This window comes from Lycorma delicatula, chromosome 9 (assembly GCF_047948215.1).
Source record: "Lycorma delicatula isolate Av1 chromosome 9, ASM4794821v1, whole genome shotgun sequence".
In the NCBI taxonomy this organism is placed as follows: domain Eukaryota; kingdom Metazoa; phylum Arthropoda; class Insecta; order Hemiptera; family Fulgoridae; genus Lycorma; species Lycorma delicatula.
Window position 1 is genome coordinate 66,548,023 of NC_134463.1, and position 19,597 is coordinate 66,567,619.

Genomic DNA, 19,597 nt, shown 5'->3' on the forward strand with positions numbered 1-19,597 from the left:
CAATCTTTTCAAATTTAATATAATTAATCCCTATAATACATATTAAAATTCTGAATGTATGATGATTGTTTCTACACAACAAAAAAAAAAATTACATGTACACGCGCGTGCATGCGCACCTATACACAGATAGAGAATTTTTTAATTAATATTTGGTTGAGGTCATTCTTTTTCTATGGCAATACTTACTTAGATACATAATTTACTACTATATTCATAACTAAAAAATAAAAATAAATTTTTTTTTAAATTATTTAAACATTAAATGTGTAATAATAATAATAGTATACATTAAAAATGCTAATTTTTCTGTTATTACAAAACTTACTTGTAATCGTAACTCAAACTTCATTGCTGCAGTATCATAAAATCTAAGTTGTCCTTCATTATTACTAACACACAGTATACAAATATCTGGCAAGCATGTAATATCTGTGATCAATGTTTTACTGTATTTTAAGTTGTCAGCTGTGTAAGTATTAAGAATAATGTATTAATACTAAGAAAAAAGATTTAAAACACTTAAATTATGTATTTAAAATTTATAAAGGAATTTTATTGCAATTATTATATTTTTAAATAATTAAAATATAAGACCCACTTACCAACAATCTTTTAATGTGTCCTATAATTTTTGGAAACGAATTCCATCTTCAGGAGCTTAAAAAATATTTTTTTTTTTATTAACTAAAACTTTCTTGTCATGAGTAGAATTGTTATGTAACGTGTGTAAAATGTAATAAAGGTGGTCATCATGTGTTAAAATTACATTGACTTAACATCCTGTCATTTTTTTTGGTACCATTATGGTAATAACAATGGAGACATTCATTATGACAGGACATTAAATCGACGCAATTTTAACACATGACGACCACCTTTACACATTTTACATAATAATTCTACTCATGATGACAGAGTTTTAGTTCCTGAAAATAGAATTTGTTTCTGAAAGCGCTAGGACGCATTAAAGATTGTTGGTAAGTGGGTTTTATAATTTAATTAGTTATTGTATAATCATATACCAATGGGGCCGTGTTTGATAAAATTATTATTATTATACTTTTATTTGAGTCTTCAGTAATTAACAGGCTGAACAATAAGAGCAGCCTGTCCCTGTCACACAAAAACAGAGTTGATGGAAATACACTTTCAAAAGCATGAAAGTATTAATATGCTAAGAAAAAAAAAACTTATTTTTATAAAAAACTTATATTTTACTCCATGTAAATTATTATTTCTATTTGTTTAGTGGAAGAATTGTTAACCAAGATGCTGCTTATATCTGTCAATTGCTCATTGTAGGCTGTTTTTATAACCCTGGCAGAAAGTGGGAAGTTTTAGTAATATACTGACTGTACCCCTCTAAACACACTAATATTATGTAAGCAGTTGTATAAATTTCTTCTATACATAGCTCATTTAAAAATCTTATGATTTTGTAAAGGAATGTAAAATTAAAAATTTTATGCATAGTATTCTTCATATTAAAAATAATACTGTCCAATTAACGCCCTATAAAATATTTGTACAAGCAGAAAGACATCATAAATATTTTAGATCGCTTGCAATTGTGAATTAACTGAGTTAAAAGAAATGTATAACAACATAAAAAATATTAAATTTATTATTTATAACAGAATTTAAATATGGGAACCAATCATGTTTTTTCTCAATTATAGTGGATCATTCCTCATATAGTGGAACATGATTGGTTCCCATACTTAAATTCTGTTATAAATAACAAATTTAATATTTTTTATGTTGTTATACTTTTCTTTTAACTCAGTTCATTCACAATTGTAGGTGATCTAAAATATTGATGATGTCTTTCTGCTTGTACAAATATTTTATAGGGCGTTAATTGGACAGTATTATTTTTAATATGAAGAATACTATGCATAAAATTTTGAATTTTAAATTCTACATATTATTTTGATAAAATATTACATTAGAAACATCAATCACACTGGTTATAAAATTTGGAACTGAAAAGGGAGTAGGTGTTCTATTTAATATTTTTTATGCTGAATCTGAATATGTATTCTGAAACAACTCATCACACTGTTTTTAAGTTACAACCCCTTAAATGTATTTGTTCCATCATTCGTGGAACAAACAATACAAATAAGTTAGCGTATATGTATTGTTGCTTATTCACATCTGATACATATTGTGATGCATGCTGTAGACCTATATTTGATACATAACAGTCAAGTGATGGCGCATTTCATGTCAAGCCAGACATGTATAGACATGTCAGTGAGTCAAGTAATGAGTAATTCAATGTAATGAAATTTTCTTCAGTATGAGTTCAGCTCTTGGTATGACTTGCTGTGTTCTTTAGTTGTGGTAGTGGTATATTATAACGATTGTTTCATAAGTGATGCCATAAATTTAGCGAATGATTTTTATGACAGAACAACTTCTGGTATTACTTTATTTGAACATTAAGATCTGTTAAGTTGTGTGCATGCATGTGCGTATGTGTGTTATTTCATGCTGTGTTTTATTACACTCCATGGTGAAACAATTTTATTAAGTATTTATAAATTAAAACTTAATTATTTTTATAATTAACTAAGTATTTCTGTAATATTTCAGTTTACTTTCATTCATTAAAACATTTTGAATCTTACAATGAATAAAACTTAGGTTTGTAAAAATTCTCCAAATATTTTTTGTTACATTTATGGAGAATCCATCAAGAAAAGTCAATGAAAACCAGTATCGAATCTGCTGAAAACTGCTTACAAACATTATTTTGACTGTCCCTTGGGAGATAAGATAGATCCTGGACTCTACATGTATCATGCACTAACTGCTATGTTGAACTAACCCAGTGGTTAAATTGAAAAAAAGAGTATTTCCCTTTTGGCGTACCTATGATTTGGTAAGAGCCTACTAATCATTATGATAACTGTTATTTTTGCTTAAAAAATTTTACTGGTTTCAATTCAAACAATAAAAGTATAATGCATACCCAAATGTTCAGTCAGCTATAAAACAAGTAAGTACTTCATGGTGCTGAATTACCAGTTCTGATCGCTCCAACTTCTTGGAAATAAATTTTTGATTCCCCAGAAAGCTCAACCAGTGAATCCTCAACTTTAATAGATATTAATTACATTCCAGAAGAATCAAATACTGAACCTCACCTCATTACACAAACAGAACTGAACGACTTGATTTGTGTCTTGTATTTGTTGAAGCAACATGCAGAACTCCTTAGTTCACTTCTTAAAGAATGGAGTTTATTAAACAAGTATACTAAAATTTCAGTGTATAGAAATCAAAATTAAAATTTACTGAAATATTTTAGATATATGGTTTAATTTGTCCCTGCTACGATGTTAGGGGGCTAATGTCTGAACTAGAGACATTGAATGTGTTATTCATGATCAGCATTTATTTATAGATTCATTAAAAAGAAGCTTAAGGCAGTGTTGTTGCATAACTCGAATAAGATTTCTTGAATACCAGCAGCACATGCTGTAGGAATGAAAGAAACAAATGAAAGTATGTCAAAAATTTTAAACTCTATTAAGTATGATGAACACACTCATGGCGAATCATTGCTGACCTCAAAATTATTGGGCTTCTTCTCGATCTCTAGAATGGCATTACAAAATATATGTGTTTCTTGTGTTTGTGGGAGTCAGGCTACAGATAAACACTACACAGTTAAAGACTGATCATAAAAAAATCAGTCTACTCCAGGTAACGAAAATGTTGGCAATATTCCCTTAGTTGAAGCAGATCGTATTATTTCACCACCTCTACACATAAAACTAGGCCTAAAGAAGGATTTTGTAAAAGCATTAGATACAGATGGAAATTGCTTTAAATATTTAGCTGAGGTTTTTTCACAATTAAATGAAGCCAAATTAAAAGAGGGAATATTCTCTGGGCTACAAATAGGAAAATTAATTTGTGAAAATATATTTGACACTAAACTGAATCCTAAAGAACTAACAGCATGGAAGTCATTCAAAAATGTCGTTACCGGTATTCCCGAAAACAAAAAAGCTGAAAATCATGATCAGCACATAAATGAACTCTTACGAACTACAAAAATTTAGGCTGCAGAATGTCATTGAAAATTCACTTTTTACATTCTCATTTGGACTTTTTCCCTTTAAACTTGGGTGACACCAGTGACAAATAAGGAGAAAGGTTCCACCAAGGTATACTGCAGATGGAACAATGTTGACAAGGCAGATGGGATGAATCTATGATGAGTGACTACTGTTGCATGATAAATAAAGAAGACTTCATTGAACACAAAAGGGAAATGAGAAAAAAGAAATTAAGGTAAACTTAAATCTCTACAAAATAAAGGTAGGAATTTTAATTGTAATTATTATTTTTGTATTGTATTATTTAAGAAGTTTCTCATTATTTTAAAGGATCATAACTAAAAATCTGAGGGTGATGAAGAAAAACTAATTTCATTTTAAGATTCAGCATAAAAATGCATTCAAATTCACCTACTTTTATCTCAGTTCCAAATTATTATTTTTTTTTTTTTTGCTGACCTGTCATTAATGCAACAGAAAAATAACTAAAAAATGATTTGAAATACCTACGTATCATAACAATTTTAAAAAGCCAGCAAAGAGTTTCATAACATTCCCTATTTATTCTATTAAGATCTCATGATTCTCTGAAATAGTAAGAGTAGTACTTTATTTACTATCTATACTGAAATCTCCTAAGAGGTATTATTAAATTATATAAAATATTTATTCTACTCTTTAAGTAAAATTTTATTGGACTCATAATGATTGTATCTCCTCACGTCCTTTGACCAATTGTAACCAAAATATTTAGAATTCATCCTACAAAATTTCATAAAAATATGTAAATCCAGTATGAAGATGTCAAGCAAAACAATGACTGATGAAAAAAAAAATGCTTAAATTACCACTCATGTACTTTTGAGTCCAAAACAACAAAAAATAAGAAAGCTCTAACCCCTTTATGGGAGGAGTTTGAATAAGACCAAAAATCATCTGAAAGTATCTTAGCTATCTAACAGGCTTTAAATTATGCTAAAACAAGTTTCCTATCCTTTGAGTAAAATTTTAAGATACAGGACCCATTGACAACTACTTGGCATCAATGAAATCATTGTGCAAAATTTCATCCAAATTGGTTCATCCAGAAAAATGTCAGATCAACATATATATGTATATACATCCTTCCAGAATTTCTCAGTGTTAAAATTGTGCGCTTTTTTGTTAGAGAAGATCATGAAATGCCAAGAGCATTAATATCCAAAATAAAGTGCAGAAAATAAGAGTTCTGATATCCAAAATCTGATCCTATTAGCGTAGTTTCCTAAATATATTATACTATACAGCTAGCTGTACAGTATAACTTATACTAAGTAAAGTAAAAATGATTATAAAAAATAATTAATATTTATGTAAAAAATTCTTTGAATGCTTAATTTAAAAAAATATATATTTGCTCTGATTTTTTAACTGAAATTAAAAGATATATATATATATATATATATATATATATATATATATATATATATATATATATATATTTTTTTTTTTTTCTAATATATAAATACAAAAAATACTAGTACTTAACCGGATTATATTGTCGGTTTAAATTGAAAAATTAATTTTTTGTTAAATGTTAAAAATAAATACATAAATTACTTTATTCAAATAAGAACATAATTAATAAATAGATCATTTCAGGAATGGTAGTTGGTGGTCCAGGATTTGAAAGAAAACCGTAGGAAAATGTATACATGAATATATATTATTTCCATAGGTGATAATTTGTGGAAATACACTAACCAAGTCTAATTCCACTTCTCTTATCAGGCAGGATAATTGGTAAACAATTAGATACTGTAAATTAGTTCACCATTTAAAAATAGTAACACTTGATATTAGCAATTGGTTGGATTTTTACAAAGGTGAAACAAATTTTTGTTAGGTGCTTCATGATAAAAATGTAATTCTAGTTCAAAAGGTCTAGCCTTCAGAATATTTTTAATAAGGGTAAGGTGAATGAGCCTATAACTACTACATTAATAAGCTGTTTGAAAATAAAATGAAATGACTGAGCGTAAAAGACACTAACATAAAGTTACACTATTAACTTTTAAAATGATTTCATAGTCTGACTGATAAATTTTAGTTTAAATTCATTAATTATTTTATTTTCTGAATTAGAATTAAGTGTTATAATAATTTTTAATTGAGCCTTTGAAGAAGTATATACAGTAAAACATTTCTGAGAAATTTAAAGTTAAGGTAAGTTTTTGGTTTTGTACTGCACATCACATCCCTAACAAAATATGCAGCTTAAGCATACTGGTAATTGGACAAATTTATTTTCTTTATTTCTTTATTAGACAATTTTATTTCTAATCTTTTCCACTGAAGAGCATGACAAAACAAGATATCACAAAAATTACACAGTAGAAAGTATATCATATAGATATCACAATTAAATTATTTGAAAGTGAGTATATTGTAATTTTTAAGTTTTTTCAAAATAAAAACTAATCAAACATTAACTACAGTTTTATGTTTTATGTACCACTATTCAGATTCAATAATTCAAAGTCTTTTTGTAATTTCCTTTAATCCTTTAATAATTTTCCATTAATTCCTTTTAATTTTATATTAATCATGTTCACTCAAATTTATTATAAACAGGATGTTTTAAGACGTTTTAAAACGTTGTAATTTGTATTATATTTAAAAGGATTTATTATTATAATATTATATTATATGTAACTAATAATAATATTATATTATAAGACTTACATATTTTTGAAATCACAGTTTTTTCTAGAACCATATCTGTTGACCAATAATTAATTATGCCATCTTTACTTGCAGTTATATATTTACCGCAATGGTAATTAATTTTACGTTCCTAATCCAAAAAGATAAAATAATGAATTTAAACATTCTAAATGTGCATTAAACAACTTCTACTTTTTCTAATAATTCAGTTTTATTCTTTTTTTTTTTTTAAATAAAAATATTTAAACTCAGAGCTAGGGATAAACATTATGTTACCAAAGAGGGGAAGACACGAGACAACTCCAAGTGGGAAAAAATATCATTCATGAGCTCTTGAACCCAAAAAAATATAAGTTGAACCCAAAAAAATATTTTTACCCCCTCACCATATCAAGCTAGGACTAATGAAAGATTTTGTAAACACATTGAAGAAAAACAGTCCCAGATTTTTGTACATCAGGCAGAAATTTCCGAATGTAAGTGAAGGAAAATTTAAAGAAGGAATATTTGTTGGTCCTCAAACAAGAGAGTTGATCAAAGATGATGTATTTAATTCAATGCTAAATAATGTGCAACTTGTGCTTCATTGAAATACATTTGCAAACATTTTCTCGACAAACAAAAATCTGACAATTACCACGATCTTGTTAATCAACTTCTTACTTCACTCATTTTCTCCACTTACATCTGTAGTTTTTCCTGGACAATCTTGGTGATGTAAGTGACTAACACTGTGAACATTTCCACAAAGACACTTCGGTGATGGAAAGCCGCTATAAAGGGAAATGGAATACGAACATGCTAGCCAATTATTGTTGGACATTCATTCGGGATGTGCCTGAGGCTATTTATAAAAGAAAAGCATCATCGAATTTATAATTTTAACACAGGTATGGCATGCAAAAAGATAAATTTTACAGATTTTAACTACCGTATTTATTCCAATACCCCCCACACGTTTTTCCTTGGAATTGAAGAGAAAAAATAAGGGTGCGCGGCTTACTTGAAACATAGCCTTTAGCCAGGATAATTTATGTAAAGTAAACGTTTTCTTAGAAGTACCTAAATTCAATCACATAAATATATTTACTTTAGGCTTTCGTTTATCAATACCGGTTTATCTTATACCGAATACATCATGTTAATATTATCGATAGGAACGAAATTACGTTAATTTTATAAAACTGATTCATTCTGTATAGGCTGCATCCGGTTCTAATGACACTACAATTACAGTATCAGTTAATTGTACAGTACCAGTTGACAAGACGACGATGGTCGTCTATTCGCGATAGTCATTGAACTGTTTGTACATGTGGACGGTTATGTGCATTTTATCTGTGTACTTCATTTTGTAAAGTTTAATACGGTTATTTATTTTAATTACGTCATTAAAATGAGTACAAAAGGACGAAGTCTACCTGTTTTTTTTACAGTAAATGAAAAACTGAGCGTTTTCAAAATAAATTAACAACTCTTAACACAGCCTAGTTGTGTAAGACTTAAAACTGCATATTCAGTTACTGTTATTTCTAATTTCGTGTATTGGTGGATGATGATTTTCACTTACAATGTAGCCGGTTAAAAAAGAATTACCTTCTAAGTATTTGTGTATAATTAGAACAAAAATAAGTAATACAAAAATGAATTGGAGGATGATGATTTTACCCACTAAGAGATCGGAACAAAAAGGTTATTTAGGGATTAGTGTATAATAAGTACAACGTTACTTTCGTGTTTACTTCGTGACAATAAATGAATATTAGTACTATCTATTTATTTTTGGCGACCGCTGAAAGCAGTGAGGGGGAGATTGACGATGGACACGGTAGTGCCATCGTGACATGATTGGGGCTTCTTCGAAATATTTTACACATGAGTCAACAACTCATAACACAGCCAAGCATTGTGAGATTAAAAACTGTATATTCAGTTACTCTGATTTCTAGTTTCGACATTAATCGTACGTGTAATTTTACCGACAAAAGATTTCGTATTCAGATATATAGTCGACATAATACTACGATGATGGAAAGGCCTCTTAGTGGTTGATGATTTTTACCCACCATGTGATCGGAAAAATAAAATTACAAAGGGATTATTACATAATTATTACAAAATTTCTATCGTATTATTTCGAGGCAATAAACGAATATTATTTCAAATTAATTAAATCCTTATTATAAACTATCTATTTATGTAAATAAATAAAATAAATATATGTTTGGCGACCGCTGGAAGCAGCGAGGGTGAGATTGACGATGGTCACCGTAGTGTCATTTTCACGTATTGGGCGCTTCTTCAAATTCTTTTATATATGAATCAACAACACTTAACACAGCCAAGCATGTGTGAGACTTAAAACTGTATATTCAGTTACTGTTATTTCTAATTTCGACGTTAATTGTAGGAGTAATCTATCCGACTAAAGATTTCGTATTCAGATATTTTTAACAGTTAATCTACTTATTAATTCGACATAATACTACGACGATGGGAAAGTCTCTTAGTGGATGATGATTTTTACCCACCATGTGATCGGAAGAAAAAAATTGATTGGGATTAGTGTATAATCAGTACAAAGTTTCTATCGTATTTACTTCGTGGCAATAAAAGAATATTAGTACTATCTACTTATTTTTGGCGACCTCTGTATGCAGTGTGGGTGAGTGTGACTATGGACACGGTAGTGCCATCGTCACGTGGTTGGGGCTTCTTTGAATTATTTTACACATGAATCAACAACTCATAACACAGCCAAGCATGTGTGAGATTAAAAACTGTATATTCAGTTACTGTGATTTCTAATTTCGACGTTAATCGTACCAGTAATCTTACCGACAAAGATTTCGTATTCAGATATATTTAACAGATAATCTTCGTATTTAGTCGACATAATTCTAAGATGGTGTAATGGCCTCTTAGTGGTTGACTTTTACCCACCATGTCGCCGGAATAAAAAATTACTAAGGGATTAATGTATAATGTGTGGACTCACTTAACAAGGAGCTTATTTGGTGGCTTACCACCAGTTGTAATTACTCCTGTCCGTAAAGGTAAAACGTTAGGGACAGGAACTTTCAGAGGTATCCCACTAGTTTCACTAGCTTTAACTAATAACTTCTTATTCATCTTCGTTAACTAAGAAATAGTTGCAGTAATTGAAGTAATGTAATCAGATAACACCTGAATAAGCTTTTTCAGCTCACTGCAGGATCTGCACTGTTGGTTGCCTTCATTTACAGGAGCTTTATTTGATGTTGAAGCGGTGAAAGAGACATCTGATATAACAAGGTTTCGAGAGCTAAGTATCTTTTTATATTCTCCTCAAGCAGCTGGGAAAGAAATCTTTTGCTCGGTACAGATTTTTAGGATTACCTTCTCTTCTTTAAAAGTTTGGCAATCTTGAGATTGAGCTGAATGTATTCCACCACAGTTAGCACTTCTTTCTTCTTCCTGGCAGTTGGTGTCAGTGTGACCTTCTTTTGCACATCAAGCACAAATTGCAGTCTTGGAACAAGTAGTTATAGTATGGCTGTACCCTTGGCATTGGAAACATCGTCGTGGGTTGGGGATGAAAGGTCGCACCTGAACTGAAAGGCAACTCACCTTAATCTTCACTGGTGGTACCGGAAGATTAAAAGTTAATGTAAGGGAAGGTGTAGGTTCTTCCACTGTTCTGTTGTTTCTTTATTCTTTTCAGCTTCACAACTTCTTGGTTACAAAGTTCATCAGCAATTTCATTTATATCCCTTCAGGCGGTTGCGGTAAAAAATTACTCCCTAGCTGGTATTTTTGTCTTGTGGCATATTGTACTTATGTTTACGCCATCCATATTGTTGAGACATATCAGGGAGTGACTCTGCTCATCATTAAAAGTTTCTCAGAGTTCCGTCTCATAATTTTTTGATGTTTTCTGGAGAACCAGTAGAACCAGTTACACATTTGTTAATCAGGAAAGACGAAACCTTTTGGAGGGAGCCACGCTCTTGATTATTTTGAAGAACCACAAAACGAATATTCTTATATTTTAGATTTGCTTCTTTAGAATTCAATATACTCTCTTCTGCAGTAATATTATTCTCGTCAGACAAAGCGGGGACCAAGGCCTTTTCACTAAGCTAAAATTGGTGCTTTTTCAGATGGACTCCCAACCATCAGAGGATTTATTTGTAGATTTGAAATTTTGGTTCCACGAGTGCTGGCGATGTAATAGACCACTCCAGCAGGGCACACATGTACTGGAGCTAGAGCTAAATACAACTGGATTCACCCAGAGTACATTGTTCGAGACTCATTATGTAGAACCACTCACCAATCGCTTTCCACCTTGAGTTGTGGTTGCGTTTCGTAAGCTGTTGCAACACCATTGAAAGTAAATGTAAGAAGAAAATGTAGGAGGATGTTGTTGTGCAGTTGTGTAAGGATATATGTTGTAATTTGTGTAGTGTTCTTGGTGTAATGTATGTGTACAGTGTAAAGTGTTCTGCAGCTCTGGGTGTAGTAAGAAGAAAGGCTGCAGAGGCTAGGGCTGTGAAGATGCCAGCCTCCAAAGTCTTAAAAAGTATATTAATTAATCAGACACTTCAAATATAAGTTTAACAAAAATTATAAGAACTGTAAATTCATAAAAAAATATTTACAAAGATAAAATAAAAAGTAAAACATGAAATATATTTCCTAGTTCATTATACAAAATCATATAATATGACTCATGGTTTAATCATATTTTGTTATAATAGCAAATTCATTATAACAGGGTAGAAAATATTTATTATTTTAAATTTGTATTAAAAAAAAAAATTTTGTATATTAACACTAACGGACAAAATTTAGAAACCATGGAAACAAATTTTGGTTGGGAAAAAGAAATTAAACTAAATTAAAAATATAAATCGTGTTCGGTTTAACAGTAATTATTTTAATTTTGTTTCATGGTACGGTATATAAAAAATGGTCTAGTATATGCACTAACTGTCTGAGCTACAAACAAAATTTTTATTTTACTGCTAATTATTTTATATAATTTGTAATGATCCACTGACCAGGATGCTGTCAATATTATAATCCTTTGTCAGTTATTTACATGAGAAGAAGTTATACAAGGTGCACAGTATATGACGATACAAATACATCATTACAGGAATAGAAATACATTAGCATGAGTGTTATAAATTGTTTGTGTTAAAATAACTCTAATTTGCAGTGCGTAATTGGATATGAATGTGTTAATAAGGAAGACCATAAGTGCATAGTACATGTTGTACAAATATATCATTACAGGAGCCAAAATGCATTACTATGGATTTTAAAATATTAATTTAATTTGTGGTGTGTGGTTGCATATAAATGTGTTAAAAAAATAAATAAATTTGCAAAGTAATTCTCAATAGAAAACTCTGATTATCCAGAAGCCAGCGTTTTATTTGCATCAGAAATAAGAGACATCACTCATCAACAGTTGTCAGACTCTTCAGTTGCTACTTCCAGAATGAAATGTATGGAGGGTTAATAGAAGTCAGCTGATGGTGAGTGCAAAATGGTTTATTTTACAAGTAGTATAAGTAGAGTAGTAAGTAGAGTAGTAGTAAAAGGTTTAGTAGTAGTTATTTTACAAGTAGTAGTTATATTTTCAGGTTCAACAGAACATCACATCTCTACAAAATCGAAGACTACACCACTCTCCCAAATTATTAAATAGATCCCAGATTACCATTCTTTTCTAATTTTGTAATAGTTATTTTACAAGTAGTAGTTATATTTTCAGGTTCAACAGAACATCACATCTCTACAAAATCGAAGACTACACCACTCTCCCAAATTATTAAATAGATCCCAGATTACCATTGTTTTCTAATTTTGTAAAACATCTAGAAAATCAGATCACATCTAGAAAATCAGAATCAAATGTAAGGAGGGTTAATAGAAGTCAGCTAATGGTGAGTGCAAAATGTTTTATTTTACAAGTAGTAAAAGTAGAGTAGTAGTTAGAGTAGTAGTAAAAGTTTTAGTAGTAGTTATTTTACTAGTAGCAGTAGTAGTAGTAGTTATATTTTCAGGTTCAACAGAACATCACATCTCAAGAAAACCGAAGACTACACCACTCTCCCAAATTATTAAATAGATCCCAGATTACCATTCTTTTATAATTTTGTAAAACATCTAGAAAATCAAGACTTCGTAGGCAGAAAAACTCCACAGGGATTAAACTAGAATAGGGACAGTAAAAAAGGGAAAGAATAATAAGCAGTTCAACAGATGAAGTTCTGTTGAACTTCACCGGGTTTATTTTACAAGTAGTAAAAGAAGAATTATGTTTTCAGTTTCAACAGAACATCACAACTCAACAAAACCAAAGCCTACATACATCAATCTCCCAAATTATGAAAGATCCAAGATTACCATTCTATTTTAATTTTGTAAAAAATCTTAAAAAACAGATCTTGTAGGCAGAATACCTCCATAGGGATTAAACTTGAATAGGGGGAGGTAACAAATGTTCCATTTTGAACTTCAAGGTAAACCAAAAATTTTGTTAAAAGTTTAAGTATATCACAGTAAGTAGAGCAGGTAAATATGCTTATTTATTGAGATATATTTACAAAATATTTTATGTAAGTCAATATGCTAAATACTACAAAATTTGAGAGAAATATTTGATAAAATTTCTCTGACTAAGGTGTTTCAAGGACATTAAAGAAAATTCTTATTTATAAAATACTTATTTACTTTATTTAGTAATACTTAATACTTATTTACAATTATTTTAGTAATTAATCCTCTCCTTAGTCTTATAACAATGTGCTGCTTACCATATACGTTACTACTTTACCTATTTACCCCAAAATTGTATCACACTGTAATTTTAAATTATATGTATTGTAAAAAGTTTTTAATCATTTTGATTTTTTTTATATTGAATTAGCAATTTTTGTGATTAATAAAATTCTGATAGAGAAATTGCAAGGATAAAATGATTAGTAAATAAGTGTAGGCGAGCATAATATTTTATTTAAATTTATTGCTTATTTTACCAATTCTCCTTGTGGTTGGTTGAACTTTCAAAAAGATATACATTGTTTCTGCAGTGTATATAGCACAACAAACGCAAACATTTACTCATATTAGCACTTTGTTAACTGGTGGTCACTTATACTGTAAATATTATATATTTCTCAATAAATTGCAAAAAATGTTTTACTAATTTTAAAATAGAAAAGTTAGGTTGTTTATGTGAATGCATTAAAGTGAATAACCTTCTGCAATATCATACTGCTGCAAACAGCAAGGGTGAGAGTAGCGATGTACATAGCAGTGTAATCGTCACGTGGTGGGAACTTCTTCGAACAATTCTATACACGTATCCATTACTCGTAACTCAGGCTAAGAAGTCCGAGACGATAAACTGAATTTCAATAACTGTTCTTTCTAATATCGACGTTAATCGCACTAGTAATCTAATCGATTAAAGAATACGTATTCAGAATTATTCAACAGATTATCTACTTAGATTAATTGACAAAATAACACGATGATGGGATGGACACTTGGTGGATGACGATTTTCACCAACCATGTGGCCGGATCCAAAGAGTTACATTCCATGTATTTATGTAAAATAAGGACAACAATACTTAACACAAAAATGAATGCTGCGATCCTACACTACTCTCATCATAAGAATTACTGTGGATATATAACCATGGACACACGAAGTATATTATCACTTTTGTAATATAACTTCAACAAATGAACATGGCTCACGAAAAAAAAATAAAACTGTATATTCAGTATTTGTTATTTCTATTTCCGACTTTAATCGTACGAGTAATCTAACCCAATAAAGAATTCGTGTTCAGAATTATTCAATAGATAATAAACTTATTTATAACACATAACACGATAAGATGGTGTCTTGGTGGATGACGATTTTCACCCACAATGTAGCCGGATCAAAAGGAATTACTTCCTACGTATTTGTGTATAATTAGAAAAAATATACTGAGACTATTAAGACTTAAAACTGTACATTCAGTTACTGTTATTTCTAATTTCGACGTTAATCGTACGAGTAATATAACCGACTAAAGAATTCGTATTCAGGTTTACTTAACATACAATCTACTTATTTAATCGACATAATCCCACGATGATGGGATGGTGGCCTCTTGGTGGTAGATGATTTTTACCCACCATGTGGCCGGATCAAAAAAAATTAATTAGGGATTAATGCTTAATTAGTATAACGTTACTATCGTTTATATTTCGAAGACATTAAACAAATATTAATTTAAAAAAATTAAATCCTTATTATAAACTATCTATTTAACGGACACGGTAGTGTCATCGTCACGTGGTGGGCGCTTCTACAAATTCATATACACATGTATCCATTACATGAAATACAGCCTAAAGAGTGTGAGACTAAAAACCGTATTCTCAAAAACTGTATTTTAATTTCGACGTTAATCGTACGAGTAATCTAACCGAATAATGAATACGTATTCAGAATTATTCAACAGATAATAAATCTATTTATACGACATAATAACACGATGATATGAAGGTGTCTTTGTGGATGATGATTAGTAATTATTACTTTATAGGTATTTGTGTATAATTTGAACAAAAAAAAACATAACACAAAAATCAATCCACCGATCCTACACTACCCTCATCAGTACAACAATTGCTGTTGATAAATAACCATCGAAACACGAAGCATGTAATATTATGTTTTTAAACTAAAATCACTTTTAAAATATAAATTCAGCAATTGAAAATGGCAAGGAAAAAATGAAAATAAATAAACGACAAATAATTGAATGTAATAAAATTCTTATTAAAAACTATCTTTTTAAGTTTGGTGACCGCTGAAAGCACCGGAAGTGAGAGTGACGATAGACATGGTAGTGTCATCATCACGTGGTGGGCGCTTGTTCAAATTCTATGACACATGAATCAACCTCCTAACATGAATCAACAGCCTAACAAGTGTGAGACTGTATATACAGTTACTATTTTTTTCTAATTTCGAGGTTAATCGTACAAGTAAGCTAAGCGACAAAAGATTTCGTATTCAGATTTATTTAACAGATAATCTACTTATTTAATCTACATAATACAACGATGACAAGATGGCCTCATGGTTGACGAGGATTTTTAACCACCATGTGGCCGGATATAAAAAAAATTACTTAGGGATTAGTGTATAATTAATACAAACGTTACTATAGTTTATGCTTCGAAGATAATAAACGAATATTAAAATAAATTTAATCATTATTAACTATCTATTTATGATTGGCGACCGTTGAAAACAGCGGGGGTGAGAGTGTCGATGGACACTGTAGTGTTATCAGAAATTCATATAAAGATGAATCCATTACACGAACTCAGACTAACAAGTGTGGGACTTAAAAATGTATTCCCAATAATATTTCTTTTAATTTCGACGTTGATCGTACGAGTAATCTAACCGAATAATGAATACGTATTCAGAATTATTCAACATATATTAAAATGATTTATACGACATAATAACACGATACTTCAAATAAAAACGTTTTTATTATAAACTATCTATTAATGTTTGGCGACCGCTCTAATCAGCGGGGGTGAGAGTGACGATGGACACGGTATTGTCATCGTCACGTGGTGAGTGGTTCATCCGTCAAATTTAAAAATGAATCAAAAACTAGCTTATTTAGAGTTAGATTTATAATAGTTAGATTTATAGCAGCAAAACTACACATATTTAATTAACATGACAGTCAGGCTTCTTCGTCGATAATGATTTTTACCCACTACGAGACAGGAAGAATAGATTACTTAGGAGTTAGTATAAATTAAGTACAACAATACTCTCCTATTTACTTCCAGGCATTAAAATATTAATACAAATAAAAAAGTCGTCCTTATAATCTATCTATTTATGTTTGGCGACCGCTGAAAGCAGCGGGGGTGAGAGTGACGATGGACACGGTAGTGTCATTGTCACGTGGTGGGTGATTCATCGATTTTTACACATGATTATAAAATTCTTAACCGGTATAGCTAGTGTGAGATTATTTAATCTATATGTTCAGTTACTTTTATTTTCATTTAGACGTTAATCGTTCGAGTAATCTAATAGACTATTGATTTCGTATTCAGATTAATATATCAGAAAAACTACGTATTTATATTACATGTTCTTGGGTGCATGTAGTTTATATTTGGTACAACAATAATATCGTCTTTACTTTCAGGCATAACAACAATAATTCGAATAAATTACGTGTTAATTAAATATCCTCTATTTCTGTTTGGCGACCGCTGAAAACAGTGGGGGTGAGAGTGACGATGGAGACACAGTAGTGTCATGGTCACGTGCGGGGTGCTTCTTCCATTACTTTTATGCATGACTCAAAAACTCTGAACCAGCCTAGTTAGAGAGACTTAAACTGTATGTTTAGTTAGGTTGATTTCAATTTAAACGTGTTATTTAACATGATGATGGGAGGCCGCTTGATTGATAATGATTTTTCCAATATGAGACGGGAGCAAAAGTTTATTTGGATTAGTGTATAATTAGTAAAACAATACTACCGTCTTTTACTTCGAGATATAAGAATATAACTTTAGTTAAACTAAGTCGTTATTATAAACTATCGATTATCGTTTGGCGACCGCTGAATGCAGCGGGGGTGAGAGTGACGATGGACACGGTAGTGTCGTTGTCACGTGGTGGGTGTTTCTTCGGTTTCTTTTACACGTGAATCAAAAACCCTTAACCAGCCTAGTTAGTGCGAGACTTAATCGGTATATTAAAATACTTTTATGATTATTTAGTCATTTATACGGGTATTTTAACACAATATTGATTCAGATTTCGGATTTACAGAAAAACTACGTATTTTTTTTGGTGGAAAAATATTTTAACCCAAATCGAAACAGAACCAAAAGATTACTTAGGAATTAGTGTATAATTATGAAATCAATATTATTTATTTATGTTTGGCGACCACTCTAAGCAGCGGGGGTGAGTGACGATGGACACACGGTAGTGTCATTGTCACGTGGTGGGTGTTTCTTCGGTTCCTTTTACACGTGAATCAAAAACCCTTAACCAGCCTAGTTAGTGCGAGACTTAATCTGTATATTAAAATACTTTTATTTTAATTTAGTCGTTATTTATACGAGTTATCTAAAAGAAAATTGATTTCGAATTTAAAAGAAATTTTGAAGTTTAATATAAAAGAAACACTACGTATTTTTTAAAGATGTTGATAGGAGGCCTCTTGGTGGATAAATATTTTTACCCACTATGAGACAAGAAGAATAGATTACTTAGGATTTAGTATAAATTAAGTACACAATACTCTCCTATTTAGTTTCAGGCATTAAAATATTATTACAAATAAAAAAGTCGTCCTTATAATCTATCTATATATGTTTGGCGACCGCTGAAAGCAGCGGGGGTGAGAGTGACGATGGACACGGTAGTGTCATTGTCACGTGGTGGGTGCTTCATCCGTCACTTTTACAAATGAATCAAAAACTCTTAACCAGCCTAGTTAGTGTAAGACTAAATTTCTATGTTCAGATACTTTTTTTTAATTTAGACATTAATCGCACGAGCAATGTAACAGACCTATTACGAATTCAGGTTAATTTACCAGTAACACTACTTATTATTTAGCATGATGAATGGAGGACACTTGTCTCGTTATTATAAACTATCTATTTATGTTTGACGACCGCTCTAAGCACCGGGGGTGAGAGTGACGATAGAGCCACAGTAGTTTCATCGTCACGTGCTGGGTGCTTTATCCAATACTTTTACACATGAATCAAAAACTCTTAACCAGCCCAGTTAGTGTGAGACTAAACCTATATGTTCAGTTACTTTTGTTTAATTTAGACGTTATTTATACGAGTAATCTAACAGAATATCGATTTCATATTTAGATGAATTTAACAGAAAAAGTACCCGTTTATATAACATGTTGATGGGAGGCCTCTTGGTGGTTAATGATTTTCACCCACTATGGGTCAGGACCAATATATTACTTATTAGTGCATAATTAGAAAAACAATGCTATCGTATTAATTTCCAGAGATTAAAACAACACTTCAAATAAACTATACCATTATTATTAAGTATCTGTTTGTTTGGCGACCGCTGAAAGCAGCGGGGGTGAGAGTGACGATGGACACGGTACTGTCATTGTCACGTGGTGGGTGTTTCTTCGTAGTGTCATCGTCACGTGCGGGGTGCTTCTACCATTACTTTTACGCATGACTCAAAAACTCTTAACCAGCCTAGTTAGAGAGACAAACTGTATGTTTAGTTAGGTTGATTTGAATTTAAACGTGTTATTTAACATGATGATGGGAGGCCGCTTGATTGATAATGATTTTTCCAATATGAGACGGGAGCAAAGTTTATTTGGATTAGTGTATAATTAGTAAAACAATACTACCGTCTTTTACTTCGAGATATAAGAATATAACTTTAGTTAAACTAAGTCGTTATTATAAACTATCGATTATCGTTTGGCGACCGCTGAATGCAGCGGGGGTGAGAGTGACGATGGACACGGTAGTGTCGTTGTCACGTGGTGGGTGTTTCTTCAGTTTCTTTTACACGTGAATCAAAAACCCTTAACCAGCCTAGTTAGTGCGAGACTTATTCTGTATATTAAAATACTTTTATGTTAATTTAGTCATTTATACGAGTGTTTTAACACAATATTGTTTCAGATTTCGGATTTTCAGAAAAACGACGTATTTTTTTTGGTGGGAAAATATATTAACCCAAACCGAAAC

The 19,597-nt window shown here is 30.8% G+C and overlaps 1 protein-coding gene across 1 annotated transcript in view; it reads right to left on the reverse strand.

The window, feature by feature from the left end:
- LOC142330674 (WD repeat-containing protein on Y chromosome-like) overlaps positions 1-19,597 on the reverse strand; it is a 101,507-nt gene that overhangs the window by 60,428 nt on the left and 21,482 nt on the right. Inside the window, 2 exon segments of the mRNA XM_075376120.1 lie at positions 329-468; positions 6,804-6,918. Coding sequence (XP_075232235.1) covers positions 329-468; positions 6,804-6,918 — 255 coding nt within the window.